At 59.6% G+C, this 25,895-nt stretch overlaps 1 protein-coding gene across 1 annotated transcript in view; it reads right to left on the reverse strand.

Annotated features, from left to right (window-relative positions):
- Positions 1–2,870: 2,870 nt before the first annotated feature.
- AGBL1 (AGBL carboxypeptidase 1) overlaps positions 2,871–25,895 on the reverse strand; it is a 636,726-nt gene continuing 613,701 nt past the window's right edge. The window contains exons 23-24 of the mRNA XM_070053460.1: positions 9,104–14,178; positions 2,871–7,385 (exon numbers count right to left, since the gene is read on the reverse strand). Of these exons, the coding sequence (XP_069909561.1) occupies positions 13,974–14,178 (205 nt within the window). The 3' untranslated portion in view covers positions 2,871–7,385; positions 9,104–13,973. The remainder of the gene's footprint in view (positions 7,386–9,103; positions 14,179–25,895) is intronic.

Consider the following 25,895-nt stretch of genomic DNA (forward strand, 5'->3'; position numbering starts at 1 on the left):
CGGCCGCCTTCTGGGGTCGGGATTAACAGCCGCCCTTCTGGGGTCGGGACTAACGCCGCCCTTCTGTTCAGAAAGGATCTATGTGCTGAAGACACTGTAAGAGTAAATACGGAGCAGACAACGCTGACCAAGATGGACGCGACCGCACTAACTCCTTCCTATCTCTAGGAGAAGGAGGGGCATGGACAGGGGTTCCCAGGCCTGGAGAGGAGAGGGGAGGGAAGGAAAGTGGCAGGGGAGACACAGGACAAGAAAGGAGGGAAACGCGGGACACCGGAGGTCACGGCCCGGGGCGGGGGTGCAGCAGGAGCTAATCTGTCGCTTCGTGTGTGGTTTCCCAGGCCCAGCGACGGTCAACTCTCATTTCAAGCAAAGAGGAAAAGCTCCCATCAACGGCAGAGGCTGTTAGCACTGACTTTCTGGAAAACTAGCCCAGGTGTGACTATGGCGTGAGAAAGGGCGGCAGCTGAACACCACAGCCAAGCCCCCACATCCCTGCCATAGAGGGGAAAGATGGAAACTGAAGTCGGGTTGCTGTTAGCAGAAGCCCTGGCCATCAATACAGTATGAGGTCTCTGGGCACCTGCCCTCCTCTGTCTGTGGCCACGCACCACGTCTGCCAGGACAGTGGTCTCCAATGGCCACCCCCACCCGGAGCGACTGGACCACCCTGTAGGCGTGGAGCTTAGCACTGGGCCTGACAAGCTCTGGGGGTGAGCTGTGCGTGGCTGGCAGCAAAGAGCCCCAGTGTCGGGACTCACACGGAGAGTGGCAGGTGCTGAGGTGTGTCGCCACGGCATCAAGGAAACCCCGCAGCAGCCTGGCCTCCTGTCCCCCCTCCACAGCTCCCTGTCCTGCCAGGCGTCTTCTCCACTCTGAGAGAGACAGGCTTCTGGGCCGCCGTGCCTCTCCCTCCTGAACAAGCAGCAATCTGGGAGCCCGAGCGAGCAACACGCCTGCCGAGACTCCACACCCAGCAGGCTTCCCGGGGCCCAAGCCACAGAGGACGCCACACGGGGCTTTGCAACTGACAGGCCCATGCAAGGCTGACCTCCCAGTGTCCAGGGCCCTCCTGCAAAGTCGTCTGCCTCCCACACACCGGATCCACCAGCTCCGGGCATCCTTGCCACCGAGCGGAGCCAGGGCGCATCCTGCTAGGATTGTTACCGGTGAATGGCAGGGTTCTTGTCTTCCCACAAGAAAGAATTCAGGCGTGAGACAGAGTAGTGGAAAGTAAAAGTAGCCAAGTTTATTAGGGCAGGGACATGCGTAAGAACAGAGGGACACCTCTCCAGACAGAACCTGAGAGAGAGTGCCCAGTCTCTCAGACTGGGGGAGAGCGAGGTTACATGGTTGAGTGGAGAGAGTACACCTGGGCAGGCAGGCGGGCGGCTCAGCAGAGAGGCAGAGGGCTGAGCGCGCAGTCCGGCTGAGGCCGGGGGTTTTTAAGGGGATGGGTCCTGTCTCCCCACCTCTGTTCCTCCTGGAACAAAGGACTTTTTGGATGTAAATACGAAAAAATCCTATCTGAGTTTTCCCCCTGAAGTTATCAGACAGAGGGGAGCCTGGCTGGCGTCGCCCCACCTTAGAGAGCCTCAGAGGAGGGATGGTTATCGGGTAGAAGGGGCAGGGCGTTTGAAGTGCAGTACGGGCTGCACCTGGCAGGTATCAGGATGACTTTGAGATGAGGATACTGGACCTAGATGTCAACTCCTTAGGCCTTTGTCACACACACACACACACACACACACACAAGCGCGTATCTGACTTCCTACCTAACAGGATGAGACACCTTCCCACCAGAAATGAGGGGAAAGAAAAGTCCCCGGGTCCCTGGAGACCCGGCATCGTGCCATTGCAACAGCAGTCTCCCTGCAGAGGAACCGTGTGCAGCACTTACCAGCTAACCAGGCAGTGTGCGTGTGCACGTGTGTGCAGTGTGTGCGGGACACGCGTACGGTGTGCAGGGGCTTGTGTGAGCAGACGTGCTATCCAGGCATTCAGTTTAATTTGAGATTATTCCACAATTTAAAACTTGTATGCAAATAAAGTTCATCATGCAAGTGCACTTGTTTTACGGTTTGGACATGATTGGCTTCCTAAACTCACGTAGATGCTGAAGCCCTGACGTCTCGCTGGTGGTTAAGGGGTTCACGCTACGCTGATGGATCGGGGTGGAGATGGGACCGATCCGGGTGTCCGAGAGGTGGGCCCAGTGGGAGGTCCCTCCATTGCGGGGCTTGCGCCCGCGGAAGGCAGTTCTCAGAGATTGGTGGCCTCCCTGCCTGCTTGCTGGCTCTCTGCACACGGGGTCCTCCCTCTGCACACGTCCCTCCAGTCTGACAGGGCCAGGATCTTAGGAGACCGTGAACCTCACACCTGAGAGCAGAGCTGAATGGACCTCCTTCCTTCCTAAGCAAACCCTCCCAGGTAAAGCAAGAAACAGGTTAAAGAAACAGAAAGCTGGCCGGCGCCGTGGCTAATTAGGCTAATTAGGCTAATTCTCCGCCTTGCGGCACCGGCACACCGGGTTCTAGTCCCAGTCAGGGCGCCGGATTCTGTCCCGGTTGCCCCTCTTCCAGGCCAGCTCTCTGCTGTGGCCAGGGAGTGCAGTGGAGGATGGCTCAAGTTCTTGGGCCCTGCACCCACATGGGAGACCAGGAGAAGCACCTGGCTCCTGCCATCGGATCAGCGCGGTGCGCTGGTCGCAGTGCACTGGCCATGGCGGTCATTGGAGGGTGAACCAATGGCAAAAGGAAGACCTTTCTCTCTCTCTCTCTCTCTCTCTCATTGTCCACTCTGCCTGTCAAAAAAAAAAAAAAAAAAAAAAAAACCCAGAAAGCTGATTAGCACATTTACAGAGAAACTTCGACATTTTAACATTTTTATTTATTTGAACGGCAAAGAGACAGAAACTGGCATAGAGAGACCTCCAAGGGGTGGTTCACTCCCCAGATGCCAGCCACAGCCAGGGCTGGGCACTGTGAGGAGGTACTGGACACGCGGTGAGGGGCGCTGAGTAACAGGACTGCTGCACAGAGCGCGGGAGCTGGGGTGCAGCCAGGACACGCAGGCACAGGCCGAGCCCCGCCCCAGCAGAGACGGCGGCTGATTGGCAGAGCAGGAACAGGCGCCTCGCCGCACAGCGAGTGCTCAGAGAGGTCAAGGGGGAGAACGGAGGTGGGCAGAAGGCTGCAGGTCAGGGCTGGGACGTGGCTGGTCCCCGCAGCCGGGAGCCGGGAGGAACCCCCGTGGATGGCAGAGGGGCCGCGCTGGTGGAGCCGCAGGCTCTGGGGCCCCGTGGACTGGCAGAGAGGCCCGAGAGGCAGGCAGGGGGGCTGCGCTGTGGAGGCTTTTGAATGTCAGGCGAAGGCATCACATGACCCCTGAAGGCGCCCGTCCTCCGTCTCTGCCAGCCGCTCCAAGCCCACAACTCACCAGGCTGCCTCCTCCCTCGGCCTGTCCATCCTGCTTCCAGAGCTACCCGGTGTGCGGGCGAGGGGGAGGAGGCCCAGGCACACGGCCCCGCCCTGCTGGAGCTCAGCCCAGCGGCGGCGTCCCCCCCTCGCCTCCCACCTGCGGCAGTGCTGGGGACAAATCCCCTCCGGGTCCTGGCTCCTGCTCTGCCTGGGCTTCCCCTGTCAGATGGCAAAGGTCTCCTCGCGGTCGCCTAGGCCTTCCTGCAGCTCTGAACACAAACTGATTCGCACTCGATTCTCGCAGAGCCCTAAACCAGCCCCTGTCCCAGGGCTGACGCTGAACTTCAGAGTTCGCGTCTGCGATTCTGCTCACTGGTAACCGTCCCCGGGAATCTGGGTCACCTCGCTTCCACCAAGGCAATTCCACTGGGAATCTTTCATTTAGTTTTGGGTGATGGGAACTAGTTTGATTCCCTTTTAAATGTTTAACAGACACATAAATTGTACATATTTGTAGGGTGTCGAGTGATGCCCTGATCGCGTAGGCAGTGTGTGCTATTCAGTCAGCGTTAATATACCTGCTCCCCAAACACTTGGCATTTCCTTACAGTCAAAACACTCAAAACCCTCGTTCTAGGATTCTAGTAGAGAAATCCACGGTGCATTGGCGTCATCTGTAGCCACCCCAGGGGACACAGAACCCCAGCACTTCCGACTGTTGGGTAACCGCAACCCAGTGGCCGGTTCTGGTGAGCAGCATTACGCTAACGTCCGCGAGATCACCAGTTTTGGAGCCAACATTCGAGTGAGACTATGTAGCATCTGTCTTTCTGTGTTTGCCGTTTTAACAGAACGACTTCCGCTTACACCCATATTGTTCTAGAAGACAGACTTCACCTTTAATGGCTGAGTAGGCTCCTGTCCTACGTGTGGACCGCATTTCTCTGTCCAAGCCTCCGTGGGCAGCATGGTCATCACAGTGCTTGTTTCTTGAGGCGCCTCAGACTGTTTTCCAGGACGGCTGTCCTGGCTGCCCTTCCGCCAACCACGTGCGAGCTTTCCCCCACTTGCCGTCGCCGTTCTGTTTCTTTCTGACGACGGCCAATCCAACCAGTGGGCGGTGCTACGTCATCGTGGTTTGCACTGCATTTCCCTGACGGCTCGTGAGGCTGGACGTCTGCTCCCATCCCTGTTGAACATGCGCATGTCCTCTTAAGGGTAACGTCTGTGTGGACACATTGCCCGGACCATGACCGAGCTGTTTTACTGAATTATTACTATTGCTATTTGGCTGCTGCGTTGCTGCGTCCCTCACTCATCGCAGGAGAGGCTCCTGCAGACGGATCTCTGTGAATGTCTCCTCCCACACCGCCGGGTTGTCCTCTGGGAATGTCTCCTCCCGCTCTGCCGGGTCGTCCGGCTCTGCAGGGTCCTCCTCTGCAGATGTCTCCTCCCACTCTGCAGGGTCCTCCCACTCTGTCAGGTCCTCTGGGGATGTCTCCTCCCACTCTGCTGGGTCCTCCCACTCTGCCCTGTCCTCTGGCTCTCCCGGGTCGTCCTCAGTGAATGTCTCCTCCCACTCTGCTGGGTCGTCCTCTGCGGTGCAGACGCTCTCCAGTTTGAGGAAATCCCTCGTCTACTCTTGCTTTGGTGTCTTGGATTTTGGGTTCCAAGAACATCCTGAAGTGCCCCATGTTTGTTCCGGTAGTTTCAGTGCCTCAGGTCTTACATTAGGGATTCCATCCGTTTGGGTTGATTCTTGGATGTGGTGAGCAGTAGGGGCAGCTCCATTATTCTGCGTGTGCACGTTCAGTTTCCCAGCAGCACTTATTGAAAGGATTGGCCTTTTCCGACGTGTATTCTTAGCACCTTGTCAAAGATCCGCTGACTTTATGTTCAGGCTGACTTCTAGGCCAGGGTCTCCGTCCTATTCCCCTGATCTACGTACCTTTTTAAATATCAGTACTATGCTGTTTTAGTCTCTGTAGCTTTGTTATATATTTTAAAGTCGGGTTGCGCAATGCCTTCCCACTCAAGATTGACTCTGTTATTTGGAGCGTTTTGTGGCTCCAGACAAATTTTAGTGTTTCTTTTTCTAGTTCTGTGGTAAATGCCATTGGTATTTTGATGTAGCTTGCATTGACTCTAAATCTCATTGAGAAATTTGGGCCTTTTAACAATATTGACTCTTCCAGTGCAAGAACACAGGATGCTTTTCCATTTCTCTGTGTCTTCTTCCGTCTCACTCATCACTGGTTATAGTTCCATAGTAACGTCTCTCGATGCCTTGGTTAGCTTTGTTCCTGGGCATTGGGTTTTCACGGAGCTGTTGGAAATGGGATTGCACTCTTGGCTTTTCCAGAGAATCTGCTATTGGTGTGCAAGAATGCTACTGACTTTTTCACGCTGACGTTGTATCCTGCAACTTTGCCGAATGTGTTTCTTAGTTCTGACAGCTTTGTGGTGTCCCTGGGGGAGAGGGGGTGGTTTCTGTGTAGACAGGGAGATAGATGATTGATCAATCGATCTGACAATCAGATCTGTTACCTGATGACAGTCACAATGTGACTTTCGCCTTCCTGATTTGGACTCTCTCTCTCTCCCTCCCTCTCTCTCTCTCTCTCTCACCTAACTGCTGTGATTGCTCTCACGGGTTTTCCAATTCTGTATTAAATGAAGCAGTGAAACTGAGAATACTTGTCTTGTGGGCCAGCTCTGTGGCTCACTTGGTTGGTCCTCTGCCTACGGTGCCAGCATCCCATATGGGCACCCGGGTTCTAGTCCCAGTTGCTCCTCTTCCAGTCCAGCTCTCTGCTGTGGCCCGGGAGTGCAGTGGAGGATGGCCCAAGTGCTTGGGCCCTGCACCCCATGGGAGATCAGGAGAAGCACCTGGCTCCTGCCATCAGATCAGCGCGGTGAGCCGGCCATAACGGCCATTTGGGGGGTGAACCAATGGAAGGAAGACCTTTCTCTCTGTCTCTCTCTGTCTAACTCTATCTGTCAAATAAAAAAAAAAAAAAGAATACTTGTCTTGTTCCAGATCTTACAAAGTTTTTGGCTTTCCCCAAGTCCACACGATATTAGCGGTTGGCTTGTACGTATTTGATTTCTGTTGTGCGGGGGTGTGTCCCCATGACACCTACGCTGCTCCGTGTGTCATGCAGGGCTGCCAGATTTCCGCAGATCCTGTCTGTGTCTGCTGGATGGTCCTGCGGTCCTGCAGGGCCTGCATCCCGCCGATGTGGCGAATCCTGTTGATTGATCTGGGTGCTGCTTCCTCCTCGCGTCCCTGGTCACGGCGAGCGGTGCGTTTGCTGTGCTGTTGGGTCTGGTTTGCTGAGATTCTGGTGAGGATCTTGTGGCTGTGTGCCAGTGCGCCGGGCCTGAGCGGCCCTCGCTTGCCGTGTCTTCGTCTGGTTTCGATGTCAAGGTAATGACGTCCTCATATAACGAGTTTGGTAGAATCCCCTCCTTCTCTGTGTTTCAGAATAATTTGTGACGAATTGGTGCCATTCTTCTTCAAATGTTAGAATCGCGCACCGGGGCATCTGGCCCTGAGTTCTGATGGGCAGCTTTTTGTTACCGACTCACACTCACTGCTGGTCACTCTTCCACGTGGCCTTCTGTTCCCTCGTGCTTTGTCCAGGAAACCGTGTGTGTCCAGGGTTTGCCCATCGCTTCCACGTATCAGATTTATCACTGTATCATTGTTCACCGTGATCGCCAGCAGCCTTCGTGTTTCTGCTGAGTCACTGGAAACATCGTTCAGAGATCCCTGCTTGGTCATGCTTGATATTCTCTCATTAAAGGCGTAACTTGTACTATTTGAGTGTATAATAGTTATTCAATGTTGTCAATTTTTGCCTTTATTCTAGGTTTTGTTTTAAATCCCTGGGTTTCAGATGCACGTTTTTTATGCCTTTGCATGTGGACTCCATTTTTACTGTGATTTTATGGATGAATTTCCTGTATTAATATTATTAATAATTATATTAAAACGTGTCAGAATACTATTATTGAAACCTTATTTCCTATTTATTCGCCCTTTTCCTTTCTAGTTTATGATTACAAACTAGTTCTATCTTTAAGGATACGCCTTCATCTGCTACCTAAATTAAAATCATGTCATTATTTATGCTACCAAAGTTCCCCCCACCCCGTGAACTTCACCCCACAGCTCTCCCCTTCTGGTGATGACGATGAGATGTCACCTGAGACTCCTTGTCACCTGAGACTGTGTCCGGTCCTCCGCAAGCTTCACTCGCCCTCTGCCATCCACACTGCTTTCTGACCACTCGTCACATCGCGGGAGATGGCAGGGTCCTGCCCACGTCACCCACCCCCGCCCCACTGCCCCAGGTGCTCTCCCCCACAGCCCTGCTGCCCCGGGTGTTCTCCCCCCCAGCCCCACTACCCCGGGTGTTCTCCCCCCCAGCCCCACTGCCCCGGGTGTTCTCCCCCCCAGCCCCACTGCCCCCAGGTGTTCTCCCCCCCAAGCCCCACTACCCCGGGTGTTCTCCCCCCCCAGCCCCACTACCCCGGGTGTTCTCCCCCCCCAGCCCCACTGCCCCCAGGTGTTCTCCCCCCCAGCCCCGCTGCCCGGGTGTTCTCCCACCCCCGCCCACTGCCCCGGGTGTTCTCCGTGGACGTGGAGACGGAACACTGAGCCCAAGAACAGGGCGTCCCCCCCACGCTCTCTTCCTTTTCTCCCAGTCCTACCCCAGCTCGCTACTGCCCCAGCTCCGAAGAGCCGCAGCCAGCGATCCTCACGTCTGCACAGCCCCAAATGTGTTCACTGCCCGGCCAAGTGCAGGCCTCAGCCAGCTCAGGTCCGCAGGCTTCACAGCCCTTGGGCAGGGGAAGATGGCAGGGGCGTGGAGAGACCGCTCCGTGGCTGTCTCGCACCGACACTGGTGTTACCCCACGCTCCCGGTCTCCGTGCGAGCAGCAGGATCCTGCACCCTGGCCGGCACCCGGACAAGCTCAGGAGCTGTGAGCTCCGTCCCCCTCCCCCGCCCCCTGGCACGCTTCCTGCTCAAAGGCCCGGGCCTAGCTCTGAAAGTCTTCGCGATTGAAATCCCCAGGGCGTGCGAGAGGCAAAGAGGAAGCTGGGCCCTGAACACTGAGACGCGGGGTCGGTGGGGGCAGCTGGCACTGGCCCAGGAGGCGGCCAGGGACAGGGGGCGCCTGTGTGAGAGTCGGGCTTTGAACAACCAACAAAGAGTCAGGGAGAGCGAGGGGGGTGACGGAGCCCGGGAGGAAGTGGGCCGAGGGCGGCCACGCCTCTCCCCGCCTCTGCCTCCCACCCGGCTGGCACCTTGGCCTCCTCGGTGTGCGAGGGGCTTCCTCCCTGCCCCACCCACCCCACGCTTGCTGACTCAGTGCGCCCCGCGCCCCGTAGGTCTTCCTGTTTATGCTGTCGCTTTGTTTTACGACTTATTTTTAGCCTTGGTTTGGGGAGCTTTTCTTCGCTGGGCATTGGCAGAGAATCAACGCCATTGCTCTGGGCTCTGAAAAGCTCACTGTACAGGCCTGGCTCGGGGCCCTGTGGAGACAGAGGCCCAGTGTGAGCCGCCTCCCGCTGCCTCGTCACCCATCCGGCCAGCCCGGGGCCTGGCGGCATCTGCAGGCCGGCCAGGGCGGCGTTGGTGACCGCCACACACACGAGGGACCCGAGACCTCACCTGGCCCGGCCCCGTCCTCTGGAGTGGAGAAGCTGAGACGCAGAGGGAGCAAACGCTGGACGTCGTGCACTGAGGGACAGGGCCAGACCACTACCTGGACACGCTTCCTGTGGGGGCAGCGCTCCGTCCTGCACCCGAGGGAACTGAACCCTGATTCCCGGATCCCAAGATGGGGCGCCCGCGGGCCCGTCCCATGCTGACCCTTTCCAGGCTCTGGGGCTGGGCCGGGCGTGCACTCATGGGGCTGACGCGGCACAGGCTGCTCCGGTGGCCGCTCCGCCCACAGCGGCTGCTCACTCCCTCTCAGAAAGGCACAGATTATTTTTGCCAGCAGCCAGGAGCAGCAAACTGCGGGATTTCACACTCCGGGCTGCATCAGCTCCCCAGGCGGCCAGGGCCTTGCCGAGACAGACGCCAACCCAGAACCAGAGGCGTGCGAGCACCAGGCCGAGTGTTCTCTGCTGGTGGAAGTCACCGCTCTGCCTTCCTAAGCCCCTGTTTAATCAGAGACGCCCGGGCGAATGCTAATGCAGGGGCCCGGACGGACGTCCTGCGGGGGAAGCAAGGCCCTTTTCTGACCTCTACCGGCCACTTGGAGAAAAGGACAGGCCAGGAAGGGCTTGCCCGGGGCGTCCTGGTCGCCTGGTCCGGCCGCAGCCCGCCCACATGTGCCCCGCTTCCCACTGTGCTGGCATCCCTGTGTAAGGAGCTACTGAGGCAACGGGGAGGGGTCCCTCCCGGGAGACCCCTGCCATGGAGAGGGAGAGCACCCGCATCTGCCGGAGCCCTGGCAGCTCGGCCCAGCGCCGCACCTGCAGGCTTAGCAGTGGGTGAACTCGTCTTTGTCCTCTGTGACTGACGTGGCGGCGGGGGGGTGGGGGGACGGAAAAGGGCACAGGCAGCACCAAGGCCAGAAGCCGAGGTAGGGCTTGGGCGGGAGGCCAGGGGACACAGAGCTGACCTCCTGGGGGAGGCCACGGAGGGGATGAAACTCACGGGTGGAGCTGAGCAGGCCGCTTCCCAGGGCCTCACGTGACATTCTCGATGTGTCCAGAAAGGAGCCCAGCGCGGCGCACCTGGGTGGACCCGGCCCAGCCTCAGCGCTGGGTTCTCTCTGCATTCTACCCGCAGGGCAATGGACAGGAGGGAAGCCACAGGAAGAGGAATGGCTGTCCGTGGGAATCCTGCAGGGCCCTCAGGTGGTGCCTGAGCTTGGGGATGCTGTGTGTCCCTGTTTATTCATGTCTGTGATCAAGTTCATTGACAAATAACACAGTGAGAGATGGACAAGGATAGTACAATGGGAGAATTCTAGAACATACTCTAAGAAGTTATCTAAGACTTATGAATTGTGTCTAGAGTTTTCCAGTTAATATTTCAGGCCACACATTGGAATCTGCAGGAGCTAACGGGGGGCTCAGCCCTGAGGGACTCCTGGCTGCCACCCAGGGGAGACACGGCCCAGGAAGAAAGGCAGTACAGCGAGCAGAGCAAGGCCGTGGCTCACGCAGGACCACACGGGGCTCCGTGCCCGCTGTGCGGATCCAGGAGCCAGCCTCGGGCGGCCAGCCGTGCATCAGGCACACAGAGGGACAGGGAGACGCAGAGGTCCCTGGACACGGTCAGGCTCAGGAAGGTGGGCAGAGGGCTTGGCAGGACAGACGCAGTGCAGCCTGGCTTCGAACCCGTGGCCTTGGGCGAGCGGGAGTCTCCGCAGAAAGGTGCGGCAGGAGCGACCGGCAGCTGAGCCAGCACAACGCACGGCCTGGGGGCTGGGTGTCCACTGTGAAGACAGACACGTTCCTCGAGGAGTTTGGGGGTCAGGCTGCCCGTGCTGCAGCCTGGGTCCTGCCCCAGACCAGCCCTCACCTACTCCCTGCCCCGGCATCCCCACCCACAAAGTGAAATGAGCAAAGCCCAGGCTGGAGTGCGCGCACACGCACTGGCCTTGCAGGGTCACAGGCCACCAGCAGCCACGGCCCACTGTCAGGCACTGCTCGTGTCCCCGCCCTGGGGAACGGGATGCAGCCCGGGCTGGGACACACGACTGCCCCGGGAACACACCCCGGCTCCTTCGTTTCCTGTGAGCGCTCCTGTAAGAAGGGCTGAGCTCCATGTTGTCGCGGGCAGCGACGGGCAGAGGTGAACAGGGGCCCTGCGTAGCTCACGGCAGCAGGATCGCAGGCCGATTAACATGCCCGACGTCACCTAAGCTAACCTCCTGCTCAGACCAAGGCGTGCCGGGCCTGGATGACCCATCTGTCCAAGGACATTCCGAGCTGGACGGCAGGTCTGCCAGGCCCGGGCCTCAGCCGTCGGTGCCGCAGCCAGCACAGAGCTCACTTCAGTGTCAAGTCCACGTCCTTCCCCGCCAGAGACCCAGCCAGTGCGGACACCTCGCTGTATTCCTGCCCATTCTGATCCTTTTGTCAGGGGAGCCCTAACCCTGTCTGACTACTGCAGGCCCTAGAGAACACGGACACTCGCGGAGACCCTGGAGAGCTGTGCAAGGCTGTCCTTTGTGTCTGCCTGTCACAGCACCCGCTGGGAGGGCTGAGGCCCCCACATTTTTGTGTTCTCTTCCGCGGAGGGCAGAGCCTTACTCCTGAGTGACGCAGAGGCCTGGGGTAGGCATGGGCCTGGGGGCCGGTGTGCATCGCGTGCTGGTGAGACGGGGGCCGCCTCTTCCACCCGCGGCCTCCACGCGGCTCCACGCAGCAGAATTGTCTCACGTCATCCCAGCACCAGCTGCCTGCGTAAGCAGGGCCTGGTCACAGGCCCTCTATCACCCTTGTCTGCGACAAGCCCCAGACAGGCTTTCAGAGTGTGAGTGTGAGTCTGTGTGTGTGTGCACACGTGCACAAGCCCGGGTGTGGCCGGCACCTCCAGCGCAGTTCCAGCCTCCTGGCGCTGGGCTGGGATGGGCGCGGTGGAAGATGCTACGTCACAGACGATTCATAGCTGTGTTGCTGCCGCCGCAGGCGGTCATACCACCCACTGTTATCTGCGAATCGCTCTCCACTCTCCTCTTCTGCACGGAGCCAACATGGTGATCCTAATCAGAGCCAGAGGAGGAAGGTGTCTGGGTCTCAGAGTCACAGAGAGCAGAGAGCCCTGTGGCCAGGTGTGGGGCTGTGTGTGAGTGCGTATGTGTGTGCACACGTGTGCGTACGTAGATGTGTGTGGGTTTGAGTGAGTGAGCACGTGTGTGAGTGCTGAACACATACCTGTGTGTGTGTGAGTGCTGAATGTGTACCTCTATGTGTGCATGTGTGTGTGTGTGTGTGTGTGCGTGTGTGTGTGACCACGGGAGCTGGGTCTGTGCAGTGCACCCCCGTGTATCTATGCACCCCCGTGTGTGTGTATGCACCCCTGTGTGTGTGTGTGTGTGACCACGGGAGCTGGGTCTGTGCAGTGCACCCCCGTGTGTGTGTGTATGCACCCCTGTGTGTGTGTGTGTGTGACCACGGGAGCTGGGTCTGCAGTGCACAGAGCCCGCAGCTCGGCGTCCACTCCACTGCACCTGCTCTGGGCCAGCCGTGGCAGGGCCTCCCGGTTGCTCCAGCCCCCGCTTGCTCGGTGGTGACCTCTGTGGACAGCGACGCCCAGGTTCACCTCTGCCTGCAATCTGAGCCTCTCCTTCCAGCCAGGCGCCTCCGTGACGGCCCTGCCTGCAGCTGCCTGTGCCCGGGGCGGGTCTCTGGCCGGTAGGATCAAATTCTTTCTGAGGAGGGGAACGGGCTCTCCTTTTTCTTCTTACCCATGTCTGGGATGCAGTCACAAAGGCTGACGCTCTAGCAACCACACTTGACCAAGAGGAAAAACAAAACTGTAGGGCGTCAGAGCGGGGGAGCCGGTCTCACATTGTGGCCACAGTACCAGCCTGGCTCGCCCACACCTAATGTCCCCACGCAACGGTTAGACTTGCACCGTATGAAAGCTACTGTCGTTTGGAATTTTCCACTTCTCAGAGCCAAAGCTCATCCTAACTAAACACTCATGGCCTCTTCTCCTATGTCCCAGTCTCTGCCTGCCTCCCACGGTGCCCCTCATCCCATCCGCTCGGCCCGTGCCCCTCGGAAAAGGCCAGTCCCCGTCCTCGCTGGTGTCAGCCTTCCGGAGCTCCTGGGCTGTGCTCCTGCGTCACCTCCTCCCCAGGGAGGGGGAAGCTGCCCAGTGTGTGCCGTCACAGTGCTGACCATGCCTGTGTGGAGGGAAACACACGGCTGCCGTGGTCTACCACGTGGCCAGCCACACAGGTCAGCCTGCCGGCACAGCACGTCTTTCCAGGAGATAAGCTCGCCACGGTCATGTGTCTACCAACACTGGAGTCTGGGGGAGACTTCGCCACACACACACAGGCCTGGAGCGGATCTGGGGCCTCTCGCGGCCACGGAGCCGAGGGGGATGCCTGTGGTGGCGCAGCGGCACAGCCCTTCACGGCCAACGTCCGGCACCTGCAGACGGGCCGGGCCCCTCGGGGCCTCAGGGAGCTCACAGCTGGTGCTGGGAGCCCAGGTGCCACGGGGCCAGAGGACGGCGGACGACAGTCTAGAACTGTCAACAGCAGAGCAATCCAGAATTCTGGCCGAGGGGCCGGGGAGGGACCCCAACTCCGTTTCCTGTCTCAAGGGCAAGGGCAGGGGGTGGGGACCTCAGAACGCGTGAGAGGAGCCGGCAACCCTGAGGTCCCCAGCAAGCTCCAACCTAAGCACAAAGCGCGATGCCACAGGGACGGAGCAGCCAGGCTGTGGGCAGAGAAACCGGAAGGAGCGGGAGGGGGTGCTGAGCGCTCGGCAAGGCTCTGCCGACGTGGACGGTGCGCGCGTGGACGGCGGGGAGCGGTGCCGCACAGCTCCGTGCGCGCAGGCTACGGGATGCCTTTTCTTCTCCACTCTGCATCCTCCTGCTCCGCTTGGGCTCCCTCGTCCGCGTCGAAGGCACAGGCCTGGATCTGCCGGTCGAGCTCAGCGAAGCTGGCGTCCGGGTCTGCGCCGCTGCCCACGCTGTACTCGACCTCCTCCGCGCAGGGGGGCTCGTCCTCCAGCTCTGCGGTGCTGCTGCCCGTGCTGCACCTGCCAAGGGTTCCAGAAATCACGGGGAAAGGGGCGGGCGCAGAGGAGGAGACAGGGAGGAGAGGAAGAAGTCAGCGCTGGAGAGGAGGGCGCGCGTCCAGACTTGCTGCTGCTGCAAGCGCGTTGTACACACACCGCCTGCGCCCCCAGCCACTGCCGGGAGACGGAGAGGGAATCAGAGAAAACGCGAGCTGCGTTGCTCCGTGCTGGCAGGGCCTGCGTCTCTGAGCCTGTCTGGGACGCCCCGAGGACCTGGGCAGTCTCACGTAGTGAGACGCCGCGTTCAGCCCACGTGAGCAGTCTGAGACAGCCATCGCGCTTCTGGGCGCGTGAGGACGCCCGGCCACCTCCTCCCGGGGAGGGCGGCCTGGACGCTGATGAGGTGGAACTCAAAGCCCCAGCGGCTCGCTCGGGAGCCTTGCGTCCTCCGCTGCGTCACGAGAATGCTTTCCCGGAGCTGGGAACTGGCGCACGCTGGGATGGATACCCTCAGAGCCCACCCTGGGCGCCCCCCCCAGCCCTGCTCCAACGCCGTCTCCCGGGGTGGGGGGGTCCACGGGGGCTGGCCAGGCGGAGACAGGCAGGGGCAGCAGGGAGGAGTCTGCCCCGTGTGGTGAGCACTTCCCCTGGCTGAGCGAGGGCCCTTTCTCCTGGCAGCTCAGCGCTGCCTGCACAGGACTTAGCCAGTTAGGAGGAACAGCACGCCCGCAAGCACTTCATAAACCGGCAGCGCTGTCATCCACCTGCCTGGCCATCGACAGCGGAAACGGGTCATCAGCGACATGCCGGCCGGCTCGCGGATCAGCGGCCCTTCCCTAACCGCATGCTGCCGACCACGGACCGCCCCAGCTCTGCTGGCCCTCGGGGCCCCACAGAACCTGGGCTGGAGGGCAGAGAGTTTGGTTGGGCAGAGAAGAGAGCCCGTGTGGCCCAGGCGCACCACGCCCACACCAGGCACGCAGCGCCGACGCCATGCGGTGAGCCTGACTCAACTATGCAACGGCCTCTGCGTCCCACAGCATGGCGAGGCCAGCGCCCTGACAGGCGCAGCATCCTGGGGGGAGACACGCGATGTCACTCAGCGACACGCCCAGAGCAGGCGCCGCGTCTTCACGCCCTTGCTCTGCTGTGGATCCCCGGCAGGGAGCGACGTGCCAGGGGAAGGAGAGGCCACACCAGGCTCCGCTGCTCTGGCTACTGCCAACACCACAAACCGTCCTGCTCACCGCGCCCACAACACAGTGCTCATCACGCCACCTCCCGGTCTGGAGCTGCCGAGGGTTCTCCCTCCCGCTGCTGCCAGGGCTCGGGGCAGGGCTGGCAGAGACGTCCCTGCAGGCTTGGGCTGACGGGAGCCCGTCAGGGAATGACCAGGTCAGCCATGCTGGGCTAAGGCCCAGCCCTTCCTCCTGTGCCGTCAGCTCTGTTCTCGGATGTTCCCTCCGCCGTCGAGCTGCCAAGATTACCCCGTGGTGGTCCCTCTCTCCAGACAGCCCGGGGTCCCTGACGGCACCCAGGAAGGAGAGATGGCTGAGAAGGGGCTGGGACTTGCATCCCCTGGGGACTAACCGCCCCCTTCGCGATCCACGCAGTGAGATGATCTGGGAGCTGACGTCTACCCAGAGCTGTGCGTCCTCAGACCTGGCCCTGCCCGTGTGGGGATGGCAGCAATGGGGCGCTCTGCCTCCGCAGCCGCCGTGGGCAGCTGGCCACCAGCACACCAGCAGGCGCGGGAGGCCCTGGCCGCTCGGACACAGAGAACGCCTCCCGGGACCCCAGACGTGGGCGGAGGAGTCACTAAGATGACAAAAGGCAGCATAAGGGAGATCTTTGTGGCCGTGGCCTAGCTTAGTGTTCATGCAAAGCTACACGCGTGACACTGCACATCGGTGTCACACACACGCCTCACAGCAGTGTCAGCTCCCTGGCTTAGGACACACGTGACACACACATGGAGTCCCACGCACGCATCACACAGTGTCGGCTCCCCCCCTTCAGGACACATGTGATGCACACATGGGGCACACACACGCCTCACAGCAGGGTCTGTTCCCTGCGTTCAGCACACACGTGACACACGCACGGGGTCACATCACAGCAGTGTCAGTTCCCTGGCTCAGCACACATGTGACGCACACACAGGTCACACGTACGCCTCACGCAGTGCCGGCTCCCGGCTTCAGCCTCACACCACGTTGACGTGAGCTGAGCCTCAGGGCAGAGGGGAAGAGGACTGACGGTTTCTATGACTTTCTTGGGATCCACAGTGACTTCAAAAGCTAAAATTGCAAAAAGTTAAGTTTAACAGTACAAATGTCAAAAGTGAAAACTTTCAAAGAGTTGAAGACCCGCAGTCTGCATGTCCGTAGCCGAGTATGACGATGGCCAGGTCCCAGCTGCAGAATCGCAGACCGGCCGCCGGGACAGAGTGAGCGCTCTGCACAGCCAGCCCACGCCTGAACCCAGCGGGATTTTGCATGTTTAAAGTTTCATTTATGTTTTTGTTTATTTGAAAGGTAGAGTGACACACATGGGAAGGATAGAGAAAGAGAGGGTGAGAGAGAGACAGACAGAGAGAGACAGACAGACAGAGAGAGACAGAGAGAGAGACAGAGAGAGGGAGCGCAACACCAGGTCTGGGCCACACCGAAGCCAGGAGCCTGTAACTTCATGGGGCCTTGCTCGTGGGTGGCAGGGACTCACTGCTGCCTCCCAGGGTGTGCACTAGTGGGACGCGGAGCAGGGACTGGAACCCCAGTACTGAGACAGGATGCAGGCCCCCAGGTGCTTCTCAACAGTGTCAAGGCCCTGCCCCTTCCATTTTCACTGTGATCAGCTGACCACAGGGCACTCCGCCCTGCCCTTCCCCTCACTTGCTGGCTGTGTCTTTTCACTGTCTTTCTTAAAAAAAATTATTTATTTGAAAGACAAAGTTACAGAGAGACAGAGGCAGAGAGAGAGAGAGAGAGAGAGAGACCTTCCATCCGCTGATTCACTCCCCAAATGGCCACAACATGTGGGTACAGGGACCCAAGCACTTGGGCCAACTTCCACTGCTTTCCCAGGCACATTGGCGGGTAGCTGGATCAGAAGTGGAGCAGCCGGGACTAGAACCAGCACCGCAGGTGGCAGCTTTACACACTACGCCACAGCGCCAGCCCCCTCATTATCTCTTGAAGGTCTTTGCCTCTGCCCGAATCTCCATCACCTCTTTCCTGCTTCAGCTCATCAGCCACCTCCGTGAGCTTCTCCGTCTCCCTCGCTCAGAGCCCTCCAGCCACACACAGAGGCACCCGCAGCACCTGCACGACTGCCCGCACCTGGGCCGCCGGCTCCGCAGGCGCATGTGCACCTGCCCAGGCAGTCGTCCCCCAGCTGTCTGTCAGCGTGTACTGGGCAGTGGCTCCTGTCAGTCTCCCTCGTGGCCCCTGGAATCAGGTGCAGACTGCAGCGCCCCACCTCTGGGCTCCCCCGACTCCCTGGGCGCCCCCTCTCCTGCCCTTGGGGCTCAGTATCCTCCCAGCTGTCACCTCCTTGTGGACGGCCCTGCAGTCCGAGCTGTCGCTGCCAGGCACGCAGCGGGTGAGCAGGGAGCTGCAGGATGGCTGGGCCCCGCCTTGCTCCTAAGGGAGAAATCATTCTCCTTTGACGTCAGGAGGGGGACAGCGATGAGGAAGTCACATCATTCGTGTTGGAGTTTGCAGGTCGGATTCTTTCCGGGATTTCTGCTGTTTTGTCAGGATCTAAAAATTAACTCCAGTAAATATCTATCGGGAAGCCGAGGCGTATCCTCCCACGTCTTTCCAGCTTTGTTTTGTTTTGTTTCCTGTAACCACAGCCTGATCTGTGATCCAGACAGCTGGCGAGGTGAGCTGAATCTAAAATATATTTTGCTACATTCAAAAAATGAAATAAATAATTGGTGCATTTGAACAATCTCTGCTCCCTTTCAGCCCGCACAGAAATAGGATCAAAAGCAAAACACTGGGATGAAGAAAATCTTCAAAATCCACGCTAAGCCACCCTGCACTGCTCCCCGCGTCGGCACCGTCTGACACGGCTCCAGCCGCGCCGGGGTGCTGAGCCCCTCAGAGGCCGCTGAGCCGAGCTGCACGTCGTGCCGGGCGGCGCCCACGCGGTCTGCTCCGGACATCTCCCAGAGGTGCCTTTTCCAGACTGTCAGGCCCAACCTCCCCAGCTGGCTCAGCCGAGAACGGTGCAGACGGCCAGTGTGCGTGTCTGACCCACGGACTCCGCCAGTAACCCCAGCGTCCAGCGGGAGCCGAAACACACAAAGACGGTTCCGTGGAGTGTCCGATGGAAGGCACAGTGGTGTCACAAGGCGCGCCCCAGGGTCTAAGACGGACAGTGTGTGCTGAAGTGGCTCAGAGAGTCCCTGACTCCGCCCTGAGGTTGCACCTGCAGTTCCCTGCTGCCGGCACCCAGGCCCACGTCTGCCCCCCACGCCCTTCTCCTGTTTCTTCCCAACCGCTCTGCTTCCTGGGAACAGAAATGCACTGGATTCACGTCCGACTCAGGTAGTGCGTCATCCCTTGAACACGTACGTCAGCGTGTCCCCGACCCCTCCCTTGATCACGTACGTCAGCGTGTCCCCGACCCCTCCCTTGATCACGTAGTCATCATGTCCCCGACCCCTCCCGTGAATCTGGACCCTGGGATGGAATCCACTGACCCACTTGATCTCCACCTGCAGAGTTCTCCCATGACTCCAGCCTGTGCCCAAACAAGCCCAGGACATAGGCCCTGCTCCCGGCAGCCCCTGCAGCAGGGCCCTCGGGCCCGGCACTGTGCACGGGTGGGGCCGATGACTCCTGGTGCACGGTCTGTCCTGGGCTGCAGTCCTTTCGGCAGAACCTGCTGCCTCTGCCAACCTCTGGCAACAGATGGCAAGGCCCAGCCCCCCCCCCCCACGGTGACAGCTGAGCACACCTGCTGATGAGGCCAGGCGCCCCCAGGCTGAGGACCAGTGGGGTCAGTGCCAAACACCCAAGAAAGCTTCTGTGGGCTGACTGGGTGGAGGGCTCAGCCGCGGGAAGGGTGCAGAGGCCAGCAGAGGGCCTCTGAGTGTCGGCGGGCTGCCCCCACAGGTGCCGGGAGGCGTGGGTCCCGGGAAAAGCCAGGCCTGTGCAGCTGCCCAGGCCCTACAGGGGAACTGGACATTTAATCCAATCAGTGCACAGATGGCCGACGTCCACTGTAACACAATCGGGGACCTCACCAGCCCTCCCTTTAAATCCGATACCAGGGCTCCTTGTCAAGGGGAACCAACATTAATTGTCATTTTCCTGGGAGTTCAATTCAATAAAACCTGTCAAGAGAAAAATGAATATCTAACTACAGGAAGGGAAGGTAATGACATCATCCGCCAGTTCTGTGATTGGGCGCCAGGGGTGCACGAGACAGTAGGGAAAGAGGCCCGTGCAGACGCGCTGGGAACCCATCTCGGCGACCAGGACTATACAAATACAAATGTTGGGGAGCAGTAACTTGATAAAGACCAAGCGGTAAAAAAAAATCAACCGCACCAGAACCAAGGTAAGAGAAACCTTCAGTCCCCGGTGAATGACGTGCAGGCTGCAGGGCGAAGTGCAGGGTCCCCCGCTGCGAGCGGCCGGTGGCGGGCACAGGAAGGCCTTTTCCAGCAAGCGTTTTATCCAACAAGAACTTGTGAAATCACGTGCCTAGGAAATCATGGGCCCCATCAGCCACAAAACCGTGGAGTTCGATTTTGAAAAATCCAAAAGGGTAAGGCGGCGGTTACTGGCTCTGTCCAGGTTGGTGAAATACCGTATTACAACTGAAGCAGCGCACAAGACAGGGCTGGAGAGCACAGCTGGACATCAGGGGCCCCCCGGACCTCAGCCTGACCGGAAAAGACAGGATTCTTCCAGTGGAGTAGCTACAGTGATTCTGCCAAGGAACCCGGGTACAGCCTGGCCTCACACCATGATACAAACGTGCTTCTAAATGGCTCGAATACGGTAAGAAAATACATTATGGAAACACTAAAGGAAAATGGCCGGCGCCGTGGCTCACTAGGCTAATCCTCCACCTTGCAGCGCCAGCACACCGGGTTCTAGTCCCGGTCGGGGCGCCGGATTCTGTCCCGGTTGCCCCTCTTCCAGGCCAGCTCTCTGCTGTGGCCAGGGAGTGCAGTGGAGGATGGCCCAAGTGCTTGGGCCCTGCACCCCATGGGAGACCAGGAGAAGCACCTGGCTCCTGCCATCGCATCAGCGCGGTGCGCCGGCCGCAGCGTGCTGGCCACAGCAGCCATTGGAGACTGAACCAACGGCAAAAGGAAGACCTTTCTCTCTCTCTCTCTCTCTCTCTCTCTCTCTCTCTCTCTCTCTGTCTCACTGTCCACTCTGCCTGTCAAAAAATAAAAAAAAAAACATACTATTTTATAAAATTTAGAATAGAATTCTTTCTTAATTTGACATTGAAGGCGATTGTACCCCTTCATAACAATCTTTAAAATCAAACCGCATCTGAAACCTGGTAGACATTTTTCAAAGGCATAAATAACCAAGAAGATTCTTGCAGTGTTTACGTCCTGCAATGTTTACAGAATTCTGAGAACACAGCAAGACAGAACCCTCACACCAGAAGGTGACCAAGAGTGTGGGGAGACGAGTAAAGACAGACTCTGGGGACAAAATAATTCAAAATGAATGAAATGTGTAAAATTCAGTCTTACACTGAGCAAGCGAATGTAATAAAAGGTGTATGGTGGTGGTGCCACTCGGCTGTGAAATCGGCCTGAGAAGCCACGTGAGAGCATTCTGCAGGTTGCATGGGGTCTGTCTACGTGGTTAGTGGGCGGCTGGCACTGGAGGGCAGCTGTCTGTGAGGGGAGTCTGTCCACTGGCACCCAGAGCCGCCTGTGGGGGCAGTCTGCCCACTGGGGACCAGAGCCGTCTATGGGGGGAGTCTGCCCACTGGGGACCAGAGCCGTCTGTGGGGGGAGTCTGCCCACTGGGGCCCAGAGCCGCCTGTGGGGGCAGTCTGCCCACTGGGGACCAGAGCCGTCTGTGGGGGGAGTCTGTGCACTGGCACCCAGAGCCGCCTGTGGGGGCAGTCTGCCCACTGGGGACCAGAGCCGTCTATGGGGGGAGTCTGCCCACTGGGGACCAGAGCCGTCTGTGGGGGGAGTCTGCCCACTGGGGCCCAGAGCCGTCTATGGGGGGAGTCTGTCCACTGGGGCCCAGAGCCGTCTGTGGGGGGAGTCTGTCCACTGGGGACCAGAGCCGTCTGTGGAGGGAGTCTGTGCACTGGGGCCCAGAGCCGTCTATGGGGGGAGTCTGTCCACTGGGGCCCAGAGCCGTCTATGGGGGGAGTCTGTGCACTGGGGCCCAGAGCCGTCTATGGGGGGAGTCTGTCCACTGGCGCCCAGAGCCGTCTGTGGGGGGAGTCTGTGCACTGGGGCCCAGAGCCGTCTATGGGGGGAGTCTGTCCACTGGCGCCCAGAGCCGTCTGTGGGGGGAGTCTGTCCACTGGGGCCCAGAGCCGTCTGTGGAGGGAGTCTGTGCACTGGGGCCCAGAGCCGTCTATGGGGGGAGTCTGTCCACTGGCGCCCAGAGCCGTCTGTGGGGGGAGTCTGTCCACTGGGGCCCAGAGCCGTCTGTGGGGGGAGTCTGTCCACGGCAGCCCAGAGCTGTCTGTGGGGGGAGTCTGTCCACTGGGGCCCAGAGCCGTATGTGGGGGGAGTCTGTCCACTGGGGCCCAGAGCCATCTGTGGGGGGAGTCTGCCCACTGGCGCCCAGAGCCGTCTGTGGGGGGAGTCTGCCCACTGGGGCCCAGAGCCGTCTATGGGAGGAGTCTGTCTACTGGCGCCCAGAGCTTTAAGAAAGACACAGGCTTCGTCCAGCAGCCAGCCTCTGGTTGGTGAAGCCTTGGGCCCCATGTGTGTTTCGTGTCACAGGAAGTGGGTTCCAGAGCTGGCTGGAGATGAGGAACTCCTAAGCGGACTGTTGAGACTGGGGGGTGGGCAGTGGGGAGGCTGGATTTACCCCACTTTTTTTGTTTCCTGAACTCTCCAAAAATCACCCAGTGAAGAACAAAGAGTAATGCCAGTGCCATAGAACCGGGGAACGGCTGTCATCTCCGCCACGGCCCACGGAGAGCACGAGTCCCACCCACAAACCACGGCCCACGGACGGCGGTGCAATCAGGGCTGAGGAGCCATCCCTGGTGGAACCACAGTGGACGCTCTGCTGAGGGGGTCACCAGAAACGGGGGGCTCGGCATGAGAAACGTCTTCATGGTGCCCCGGGCCACCCCCAGAGCGCGGTGTGCACACCAGGGCCTCGGGCAGTCCAGATGGCGTCACCGCACCCCGACGCACGCGGCGCCTACAGAGAGGTCCGCCAGAGAGCAGGACGCACGGGGACACACCAGCAATCAAGGCAGCTCACAAAAATGAACATTTAAAAATTTGAAATCAAGGATTGGAAACTGTGTTAATCAGCATGGCAGAGTGAAAAAAAAAAAAACACTGAATCTTCGAGTCAATGAAACTCAATCTCTTCTGGAGCCTTGACGACGCCCACTCATCCATTAATAATTCATTCAGCACCTGCTGGGCCAGAGAGAACAGACGAGGGGCGCGCATTTCCAGAGCTGAAGAGAGAACCCCAAGTGAAGAAAATCGCAGCAATGGCCCCACAGCCAGCGCACCCCGACTTAGCACAGGAACTACTGGGGACGTCAGCAGCAAAGACGGCAGAGCTGTGAGAGGCAGAAAGCACAGCAGACAAACCCAAGGAATCAAAGAGACCATTGATGGGAAAGAAAAACAACCAAGGCTAATGCTGTGGGACAAATAAGATCCGAGGCCACAGAGCTGTAATAGACATAGAACACGTAATAGAAAAATTCTCCAGTACTTTGACTTGCCCGATATGCCAGGGATAAGCACCACAGACAGCCCTGTGTCAGCAGTGACCACGGCACCAAGGACAGCCCTGTGTCAGCAGTGACCACGGCACCACGTGACAGCCCTGTGTCAGCAGTGACCACAGCACCACGGACAGCCCTGTGTCAGCAGTGACCACAGCACCACGGACAGCCCTGTGTCAGCAGTGACCACGGCACCACATGACAGCCCTGTGTCAGTAGTGACCACGGCACCAAGGACAGCCCTGTGTCAGCAGTGACCACAGCACCACGTGACAGCCCTGTGTCAGCAGTGACCACGGCACCATGGACAGCCCTGTGTCAGAAGTGACCACAGCACCACGGACAGCCCTGTGTCAGCAGTGACCACGGCACCACATGACAGCCCTGTGTCAGCAGTGACCACGGCACCAAGGACAGACCTGTGTCAGAAGTGACCACGGCACCAAGGACAGCCCTGTGTCAGCAGTGACCACAGCACCAAGGACAGCCCTGTGTCAGCAGTGACCACGGCACCACATGACAGCCCTGTGTCAGTAGTGACCACGGCACCAAGGACAGCCCTGTGTCAGCAGTGACCACGGCACCACGGACAGCCCTGTGTCAGCAGTGACCACGGCACCACATGACAGCCCTGTGTCAGTAGTGACCACGGCACCAAGGACAGCCCTGTGTCAGCAGTGACCACGGCACCAAGGACAGCCCTGTGTCAGCAGTGACCACAGCACCAAGGACAGACCTGTGTCAGCAGTGACCACAGCACCATGGACAGCCCTGTGTCAGCAGTGACCACGGCACCAAGGACAGCCCTGTGTCAGAAGTGACCACGGCACCAAGGACAGCCCTGTGTCAGCAGTGACCACAGCACCACGGACAGCCCTGTGTCAGCAGTGACCACGGCACCAAGGACAGCCCTGTGTCAGCAGTGACCACAGCACCATGGACAGCCCTGTGTCAGAAGTGACCACGGCACCATGGACAGCCATGTGTCAGTGGTGACCACGGCACCACGGACAGCCCTGTGTCAACAGTGACCACGGCACCATGGACAGCCCTGTGTCAGCAGTGACCACGGCACCACGGACAGCCCTGTGTCAGCAGTGACCACAGCACCACGGACAGCCCTGTGTCAGCAGTGACCACGGCACCACATGACAGCCCTGTGTCAGCAGTGACCATGGCACCAAGGACAGCCCTGTGTCAGCAGTGACCACAGCACCATGGACAGCCCTGTGTCAGCAGTGACCACGGCACCAAGGACAGCCCTGTGTCAGTAGTGACCACGGCACCAAGGACAGCCCTGTGTCAGCAGTGACCACAGCACCATGGACAGCCCTGTGTCAGAAGTGACCACGGCACCATGGACAGCCATGTGTCAGTGGTGACCACGGCACCACGGACAGCCCTGTGTCAACAGTGACCACAGCACCATGGACAGCCCTGTGTCAGCAGTGACCACGGCACCACAGACAGCCCTGTGTCAGCAGTGACCATGGCACCACGTGACCCTGTGTCAGCAGTGACCATAGCACCACGGACAGCCCTGTGTCAGCAGTGACCACGGCACCACGGACAGCCCTGTGTCAGCAGTGACCACGGCACCACGGACAGCCCTGTGTCAGCAGTGACCACAGCACCACATTAATAGTGAGCACCATTCTGTGTTACAGCAGTGCGCACAGCCCTGGTTTGGGCGTGACTGGGGCTGGCCTGGAGCCCGGCACAGAACAGACGTGAGGCTGCACGACGTGTCAGAGTGAGGACATCAACAGGCAAAACGTGAAGCTCGGTGGCGTGCAGGACTGAGGCTCAGGGCTCGAGCATTCTGCTGACAAGGCGATGACTGGTAAGGGGGGTCTTGACAGAATGACGGCCATTTGGACCGAACTCCGGGCGACGCTCAGGGCTGGGAGTCCGGCTGGTGAAGTCCTAGACTCCGTCAGACACAGCCCTGCCACGTGGGTCTGGTTTTCCACACAGCTCCCACGGAGGCGGGGAGACGCACGCCCTGTTCACCACGGGAAGGCGCACGCACAGGCCCGGGCGGGAGTCAGCAGCCTCAGAGCCGGCGAAAGCACACGTCTCTGATGACGGAGGAACCGGCGGATTCTGAATCACGAGGGAACGAGATGGTCGTGGCGAGAGGTGGCTGTGGATGCTGGACAGGAAAACAAAACCCACTCCAACAGGATGCGCAGCTGAATGGCTGACGGCGCCGCAGACACAGTGCGCGGGAACCTGCCGGGAAGACGGAGTCCTGGCGGCCAACTACGGAGGCGAGAGGCAGCGTCGGAACTGACCGCTGGGCAGTGAAAGCCCTCAAGCTGAGGAAGCGGCCTGGGAGGCGGGGATGTGGGGGAAGTGAGTCCACTATGGGGGAGGGGAGTCCACTGTGGGGGAGGTGAGTCCACCCTGGGGGAGGGGAGTCCACCCTGGGGGAGGTGAGTCCACTGTGGGGGAGGGGAGTCCACTGTGGGGGAGGTGAGTCCACCCTGGGGGAGGGGAGTCCACCCTGGGGGAGGGGAGTCCACCCTGGGGGAGGGGAGTCCACCCTGGGGGAGGTGAGTCCACTGTGGGGGAAGTGAGTCCACTGTGGGGGAGGTGAGTCCACTGTGGGGGAGGTGAGTCCACCTGGGGGAGGGGAGTCCACTGTGGGGGAGGGGAGTCCACTGCGGGGGAGGGGAGTCCACTGTGGGGGAGGGGAGTCCACCGTGAGGTCGTGAGGAGCAGCAGTAAGGACAGGAGAAATCCCGTGACACTGGGCGAGAATGACGGCCACCCTCGAGTGAGGCCTGGATATC

Source organism: Oryctolagus cuniculus, chromosome 12 (assembly GCF_964237555.1).
Source record: "Oryctolagus cuniculus chromosome 12, mOryCun1.1, whole genome shotgun sequence".
Taxonomy (NCBI): Eukaryota; Metazoa; Chordata; class Mammalia; order Lagomorpha; family Leporidae; genus Oryctolagus; species Oryctolagus cuniculus.